This window comes from Dipteris shenzhenensis, chromosome 12 (assembly GCF_047967505.1).
Source record: "Dipteris shenzhenensis isolate YYH24624 ecotype China chromosome 12, Dip_SZ_1.0, whole genome shotgun sequence".
Lineage (NCBI taxonomy): Eukaryota > Viridiplantae > Streptophyta > Polypodiopsida > Gleicheniales > Dipteridaceae > Dipteris > Dipteris shenzhenensis.
In genome coordinates, this window is record NC_141607.1 from 31,107,307 (window position 1) to 31,116,299 (window position 8,993).

The window sequence follows — 8,993 nt, forward strand, 5'->3', positions numbered from 1 at the left end:
ACCCAAATGACATACCTTGACATCAAAGCCAACATTATCCACAACATCGATGCAATCTCCCATCTCCACGATCCATCTACATGTACTAACTATAAGATACCAATAGCTGAATGCAATTCACATAAACAGACATTATCAACTATGATATATTGCTCACCTACAAGAAACCTCTAGTCTCATTTGTCTTGCCAAACACTCAACGAATGAAGTGGATATAGGTGAACACATCACCAATGTCCATCCATAATCATCCATCACAGATGAAGCAATAGCAAGTGAGCATGAGATATGCTCCCCATTTAAAATGTTCCATCCAGGGATTCCACCCTTGATTCCACTCACTGTAGATCTTGTAGGAAGGTCAATCAAGCAAAAATCCACACTCCATGCAGAATTTTTTCCATTGCGTGACTTCTTCATGACACCAAGTTCATGGTAGAAATTTCTTATGATTTGAAAAGCCCCATCGTACTTGTATTGCTTAACTTCTTTTCCAAGTGATACATAATCATACTCCGAAACTTTGTAGTTTTCTTATGAGATACGAGTTGCAAATGATGAGAAAGTGGACAAAGGAACATAAACCATATCCATATTACACACTTTCTTGCTAAGAAGAGACTCCTCCTTTCATGGATCATTGTCTACAATAATAAAGGACCCTAAATTAAATTTGTAGGGAGCTTCTAATCACTTTGAAACATGAAAGAAAGAGTTATAAGAAAATAGACCTGTGTTAGAAGTGCCCGTCGGTTTAGGTCTTCCACCTCGTTTGTTATTTGGAGTGACATGACTTGCCTTTTGCTTTTTGCTCCTCTTCAAGCCTCTTCTTTTGTGCCTCATCCATGTTGCCCGACGATTGACTTGCACTCACCTTTTAAATGGCGATCATAAGTTTCCTTCTCTTCCTCAATACATGTTCCAGCCTTCATCTCGATCCACCAAGGGCAGTGCTTCCTTTCCCACTCCGTAAGCAATATATGACCATCCTTATGCTTATTCTCTCTAAAAATATGAGAGGTGTACATGCAATAAGTAGCAGGTGCAAGCATAGTCCAAGCCTTGCAAATGGATGGTACCACCTTAAGACTCTTATTTGCAGCCAAATAATGGAGATACCTAGATGATTTTTAGGATAATATAAGAGAATGCAAGGTAATACAAAGATATCTTTCCATTGAATTCGAAAGCCAAAATGGACCTGTAAACCAATCGTCTGCTGGCATTTGTAAGATCGACTTGCTTGGATGGAACAACAGCAACTGTCATCAATGAATCAAAAGGCTAAAAAAAAAAGGCCCGTGTCTCACTATAATGCCATCAAAGTATTCCAGAATAGAAGGACTGTCTGGAAGTGTAGATGCACCCTCAATGCTTGATGATTTCATCACTGGGTCAAGCAATCGCCCAGCATCTGTCAACACATGGTCCATCCATACTTCTTTTGCAAGCCAAGGTATGAAACCATGGTCAGTCATAGGCATCCATAACTCTCCTTTAGATTGTCATCTGCACCAAGAAGAGAAAGAATAGATAGTTGCTTTGCCTTGGAACAGCTTGCAATTGATACTTGGTAAAGCTTCTCCAAAGTGATCTTCATTGATGTATCCTCAAATGGTAAATTCCAAAGGATATTAAACCACTCCTTGCCATGGGAAGGATTGACTATTGAAACCATTTGCCAAATAGTAAAGTTTTAGAAGAGACTTTGATACACACAAATAACCATATATTAAGGTTTTCAAAGTACAAACTAAAAATTTGCAAGTTGTAACTATAGATTTATAATTTTCAAATCATATATTATGGTTATGAGTTGTAAAATTAGAATTTGAAAACTATAAATTCAAATTTGCAAACTATAAATTCAAATATCTGAGATATAAAACGTAGAATTTTGTGGAGTACAAATTCAAATTTGTGATCTATAAATACAAAATTTGGTAAATTGAAAACTTACATGTGTAATTTTTCTTCGATATGTTGCTCCCACAGTCTTTTTAATCTCATGATGAATCTTGAACTCTCTCTCATCCTTTGGCATGGAAGAATGCAATTTCTTGCATTGAGCCTCAAAATCAGATTTCCATTTCCCCTTTCAACATAAATAGATAATCTCATCATAATGTTATTGGAACACAAAGCAAAGTCACAAAAAAAGAAAATATATAAACTAAAGAACTAATACTTACAGCGAATACCATCCTCCCAAGAATAGTTTGGGTGAGGGGATACCACACCCTTTGTCCACTTCCAACCTCTTTCTGTCTTGCCAACTCAATAGCTTTTTTCTCCTCCTCACTAAAATCCTGAGTAAAATATTGAGCATCACAAGATACAAGTGTGCTTGTGTGGTACAAATAATCCTTGAGATTGGTAACAACAATTGCATCTTCATTAAGCCTGTAACCATTGACTTAAATGGATCAAAATTGGTTTCATTTACAAGCACTTACCATCTCAAGGATTATACAAATAATCCAACCCTCTTGCTCAATATAGTGAACATAAACAACAAGGCTTACAGGTTAAATCTTTGTAGAGGAGCAACAAGCTTAAGCTCATCCTTTGCTTCCAGCTCAATAATTTGAGCTTGCACTCTAATGTGTCTAGACTTGATATTTGTGTAAAGCTCTTCTATGCTTTCCATCCAAGATGCCGTACGATGATTTCCTTCCCACACGAAGAACATTTTGTTTGATAAAAATCTCCATGGTGTGCCAATTATCTCTGATTCAAACTCATCATTAATTAAGCTCTAATTCTTGTCCCAAAATTCTCTTTGTGACATCATCAACATCCTTGGAAGACCCATAAGGCATTTTGATAGATAGAATAAAAGACCCTTTTGTCGGAATGTATCCCTCTGTTTCAAATGCTCTTTTCAAAATGGTCAAATCATTCCTAATTTGACGCACAACTGGGTTTATGAGACAACGACACAAGGGAATTCGAGGAGGTGGAATTTCTTTAGTTACTGTAAGAAGCTCTAAAATATCTGGACCTGATGGTCTCTCAACACACTCTGGAATGATATCCTCCACATCATCTTTAACTCCTGCTTTGTTGGATGGATCATCTATAGTTTTATCCTTGTTGTCCCCAGGATCCTCAATATCATTTTCAATGTCAACTTGCTCAAGCTCCTTCAGTTCATTCTTAACCTCTGACTCTTGCTTCTTCCTTTTGCCACCTTTCCTTGTGATAGGACTAGACACATCACGTTTCTTTCTCTACACGTTTGAAGAACTCAATTACAAGATTTGCAAAAATACAAAGGTGAAATGCAACTAGAAAAAGAAAAAGAAACCAAACTTACTGGAGGCATTTGTTGCACAACTTTCAATAAGCTCACCTGCACAAGAAGAAAAACAAATAAATGACACAGTGAAACTATCTTTGAAATGATTAAATGAAAAATGACAGAGTGAAATCATCTTTCAAATGATCAAATAAAAATGCCATTCATAGTTTTGCCAATGGAAACATCTTTTAAATGATTGAAAAAAATGGAGTTCCTCAATACATTATTTTGATAACAGAATGCAAAGTTAAGAATAAAAATTTCGTGTTATGGGCGAGGCTCCCTTCAACTATAACTAGCAGTGTGTGAAGAAGGCAAGATCATAGTTTTGCTGGTGAAACCATATCCAGAGGTATGAACCGATAGCTATTACATGTGTGATCCACAAGATTTTGAAGAAGTTTGCACTATATATAATAACTGCGCTCTGGCTCTTGGTAGGCCTAAAAGGAACTGGGCAAGGGGGGGAGGAGCCAGAGAAATGAAACAGCAAAGGGGGCACAAAATGTTGGATAGGAGGCGTAGGGCAAAAGGCTCAGAATATAGTTTCGCTAGTGAAAGCATATCACTATAGGAGAGAGAGTCTCTTGTAGTATGTCATTCTTGTGTTTAATGATGGAGTGGAGGTAGAGAAAAGAAGGCTCCAAACTAGTTTCGACAGCGAAACTAGTTTCTAGGTATATGATTCGAGGCATAGGGCCTGGAGGAATGCATGGGTAGAGAACGTCCCACCTGGGTTCGGTGATTTCGGGTTCAGTACTACGGTCTTCTCGGGGGAAAAGTTCTACGTGCTCATGTATGGAAGTGGGATTTGTGTTTCGATGATAGGACTATGAGCTGGAGAAGGGCGACGATGAACTTTGTGGGGATGGAACACGAAAAGCATTTGGTGAGGTTCTACTGGCAGAAAAGAAATGCAAGGCGGTCTCCACTGAGAGGACCAAGAGATGGAGTCGCCAATGGACACTCCATCAAAAACGAGCGTAGCAGTATGCTGCTCCACTCCACCTCCCCCCCAGCATCTTCTACTTGTTGATGCATTTACCTTCTTTTCACTTTCGCTCTCTCAGGCGAGCGAGTGCGCACTGCTTTTGCTTCTTCTTTTAACTCTCTCTTGCTCTCTTCCGTTCGTCTTTCTTTGCGCTTTCTGCTCTTCTCTAATTTGTAGTGCCATAAATCACTCAGAGCAGAGCCAGTAAGAGAAGAGAGGGTGGAGAGTTTATAGAGCCATGCAAAGCACTCCAGACAATTTGGCCGGTGGTGTGGTCACAAATGGTAACAATGGTAATAGTCGTGGTGTGGTGGTAACAGTGCATGCCGTTTTGACAGAAGGTGGAATCTGAGGGATGAGTGCATGCTGTTTTGACAGAAGGTAGAATCTGAGGGATGAGTGCTAGTGAGATGAGTGAGATGAGTGTTGAGGGTTCCTTTGTAGAGTTGTCGCCAACGAAGCCCCTGAAAGTCCCTGAATCATAGTACGGGAGGGAGTCAATGATCCATTCTCGGTCGGGTGAGCTGGTGAGAGCAAAGGACAAAAGCTGCAGCTGTAGGAGTAGTAGACATAGGAGCGGCAGACACAATAGTTTTTTACGTCGATAGGGACAACACACTGGCTCCTTTGAGTCAGATGAAGATGCAAAAGGGTTTTTGGGGTTCGTTCTTCTATGCGGCAAGAGCCTCGGCCATACTAGGAGAGGCTTTGATAGACTGCGCACACTAGGAGGGACTATAGTGATAATATTGCTGAACTGGTTGTTAATTGCCTCTTTGACTGTAGCACTAGTGATCACTATAGTGGTGACATTGCTGAATTGGTCGTGAATTGCTTCTTTTGAATAGGTTCTCAAGAAAGTTCAGGGGAATTGCTTTGCAAAATTTTACGAGACCGTAAGAGCAGTGACGAAATGTATAAGCAACCCCGCAAAACACTTTGCAAAGGTATCAATTTCGGAATCCATGTGCTATGCCACACATTGCAGATGTTGGTGATTGCCATCTTTGCAAGTGGTTCCTGAAGTTTTTCAGAAAGTTTTTGTGTGCAAGTTTTGTACAAATCAATGAAAGGTGTAGGAACTGATGACGAGACGCTTATTCGCGTTATCAGGAGCGAGACTCTGGTGGAAATTGCAGGAAGGCCATTTCGATGAAGCTATGCATTGTTTGTCTTTCTGCGATCACGCTTCACCTATGCATGTGCCGAGGCTCCTTTCCATAGCTTCTAAGCACTGTTGTCTACATAGCTAAGTTTTTGCGTTGTTTGCCATAGCCAAGGTGCTTCCAAGGTCCAAGAAAATGATGAAGCTAAACATGAAGATGATTGATAAAGATGATGATGAAGATAATGAACATGAGACCTTCACACCTTGGCAGACAAAAAAAGGGTTGAGACTAGTTTCGCCAGCGAAACTATGCACAGTAGAAAAGATAATGAACATGAAGACCTTCACACCTTGGCAGAGAAAAAAAGGCTCTAGACTACTTTCGCGAGCATGAAGACCTTCACACCTTGGCAGCGAGACTAGTTTCATTAGCAAAACTATGCAGAAGGACTTTTGTTCTAGTCAAGTAACGTCCCTCTTTCACACTTCTTTGTGCCATGATGGAGACAATCTCTCTATCTAGTAGCTAAGGCTATTCGAATATAGTGGCCAAGGCAAAGGGAATACGCTGGGCTGAGTGTGCAACGATCTCGTTTTGGGTGCACAATGTCGGTAGGTAAAACACCTAGAAACTCCTCAACTAATCCATTCTTCTTGAATATGCAAAAAATTACGAAGGGTCATGCTAAGACCGCGATGAAAGACATCAAGAGCGAATTCATCAGGAAATACAAGGTCTCGTTAGATCGAACCATTTTCTCAGACACTTCTGGCAATTACAAGTGATTCCTGATGGCCTTAGTGGGTGGTGTGGACTAAGATTTTTGACACTCGGCAAGAGGCCAAAAGTGAACCAACACGCAAAGAACTAACACGCAAGCAACAAACACTGAAGAAAATAGACAAAGCAACAGTCGTAAAAGAGTATAATGAGCAAGGAGCAAGAATCTAATAGGTGATAGCCATGTCTTCAGAAGAAATTTCCTGTTCGAAGTTCTCAGATCTCTACATTTCCTGGAACATTCCACCCATAGTTTTATATCCAACAACAGTTTTATTACACTTCTTTAGACTCATTCCCCATTCCCCAACAATAGTTTTATATCCAACAAATCCTACCACCTATATCATTAACATTTTCTCTCACTTGTCTTGCTATATAGCCTTTGTAGGCAGACATGCAATATCCTCCTCCTTTAAGCTCACATTTCCTCACACAGAGTCTCACATTCCTACTTTTCCTCTCACAGAGTCTCACATTCAAACACGCTAATATCCTACATCCTACTCCCTCGAACATGCGAATATTATCCACTGCAAAACTCTTTCTCTCTCTCTCTCTCAAAAACACACACACACACAAAACATTCAAATATTACTCTTTTAAGCTTCTAATGTCTCCCTTACCTCTGAGATGGAGCCCCACAAAGCTGCAAAATCCCCACAAGAACTCCTAGCTCCACGAAGCTGCAAAAACGTTCCCCGAAGCTCCACGAGTTACAACTCTAAAGTTGCAAAAATGTTGCCCAAAGCTCCACGATTTTGGAGGAGATGAGATCAACAAGAAGGAAGAAATACTTGAGTGGGATTCACACATCTCCCATTTTCCAAGACAAGATCGTGCAAGAGTTATTTTGTTGAGACCCACAACAATTTCTTGCTGATATAGTTTTGCTAATGAAACTAGAGTTTTGCTCTAATTTTCTATCTTGCAGACTGCATGTGAAATGGCCTCCTAGCAAAACTATAGTTCCAATGCTTCTTGTTACCTTGCATGTGAAATGGCCTCCTCATATAGTTTCGCCAACGAAACTATAGTTTCTCTGCTTTTGGTGAACTTGCAAACTCCAATTTTAAATGGCCTCTGGTGTAGTTTCACCATTGAAACTATAGTTTTACTACTTCTAGCAAACTCAACATGAGATGTTTTTTGTTACCTCCCACATAGTTTTGCCAGTGAAACTATAGTTTTGCTACTTCTTGTTACCTCCCACATAGTTTTGCCAGCAAAACTATAGTTGTGAACTCCAAATGAAATGGCCTCCAATAGTGTTTTGCCAGTGAAACTATGATGTCTCTACTTTTTGCTACCACCTTCAATCCATTAACCTTCTTGAGCTCTATTATTTCATTATATCTAATGATGGCATCATGTCCATGATTTTTCTCTCGCAACTATTCCATCCTTTGGTACGATTGTTTTTAGAGTAAAAATTATACTAGGGATACACACCCATTTAAGGCCTCTTTGGCAAAGGTATCCTAAAGATGATGTTTTCCATTGTTTAAAGTAAAGTACTGACATTGTGATATTTTTCATTGCTCAAAACATTAGGCATGACATTTCAAAATATTATATGATTGAGAGCCCTAATTTGGCCCTTATTTCTTTGGGCATTGGATACTACTCGGTGCATCTAGTACTTGTCAATCTCAAAGAGTCATTAGCCTTAGCATGATTTGGAATTATTAAAGATGAAACACTAATGATTGTTGCCTACACGATCTATTAACATAATTGATTAGAACACACATAGCATACATCACTTTAGTGCTATTCCAAATGGTTAAAAAAATGCCCATAGCATACTACTTAAATTTTGTCGCTGAAACTGTAAGAGATATAAGCAATAGCTCCCATAAACTTGAAACTTGCTAGTGTAGTGAAATTGACAAACCCTCCATCCAAGCTTCTGTCAGCACCTCCCATCCATTCTTTGAGCTAGTTGCGTCTACTAATATAGTTTCACCAGTGAAACTGATTTGTAGTGGTACTTTTTCGTGTGCATTAGTCTTGGAAAGCTCAACTTTGAGTAACATGACTCTTTTATGACTCCCCATCCTCTCCATCCTAGAGAAAGTTTCGTTGAATGATAAATGGGGTGCCAACTTGAGTACTTGGAACGTGGGCGGTTAGACTGAATGTTGTGAATTGATTATATGAGTAGATTCTTTTGAATTGGCGGTTATAAGGACTTGTGTTCTTGGGACGTGGCGGTGGCAATGAATGTGGTTATATTATGAGTTCGATCTTCTAGTTGATTTAGTATCAAAGAACAATGATGGCCTCTTTCTATGCTTTTGCACTGCAAGTGCAGAGTTGGTCAGTATAGAGTTCGAAAGGAGACAAGTGCATGAACTACTGTTGCTCACATGCTTACTCACTTGTGCCTCGTTTGCTAGCAATAGATCTCAACACTGGTAATGACTAATTTTCCTTTCACTTGAAGGAAGGGAGATTGTGTTCCACAAGTTCCATGGATTTTGCAATTGTGTCTAATGACAATAGGTCGAAGACATTGCAAGTTGCAACAACTAATGGTGTTGCACGCATTAGTAGGGAATACCTTCACTTAGCATTTGGACTTTCACCGAGCTCAATCTCTTTGCATCAACTACTTGATAGCAAGTGTGATGACTTGTCCTTTGAGGTTCCCTTTGTAGGTGAGGAGTCCTTGTTTCATCTTGACACTCAGTTTGGAACCACCTTCATTGTTAGAGGTGTAAAGCTTTTGACAGGAATCAGTAAGGAAGTGTCGGATAAAAAACAAGTAGATGAACAATCCGATAAGACCATGAGTTTGGTTCCT

General features: G+C 39.6%; 1 protein-coding gene across 1 annotated transcript; it reads right to left on the reverse strand.

Annotated features, from left to right (window-relative positions):
• Positions 1-2,747: 2,747 nt before the first annotated feature.
• On the reverse strand, positions 2,748-4,406 carry LOC147896088 (uncharacterized). Its single transcript, XM_087382214.1, has 3 exons — positions 4,350-4,406; positions 3,320-3,355; positions 2,748-3,233 (listed from the first exon to the last, which is right to left on the reverse strand). The coding sequence occupies exons 2-3, from the start codon at positions 3,326-3,328 to the stop codon at positions 2,748-2,750; spliced, it is 495 nt and encodes a 164-aa protein (XP_087238340.1). The 5' UTR covers positions 3,329-3,355; positions 4,350-4,406.
• Between the last annotated feature and the right edge of the window lie 4,587 nt (positions 4,407-8,993).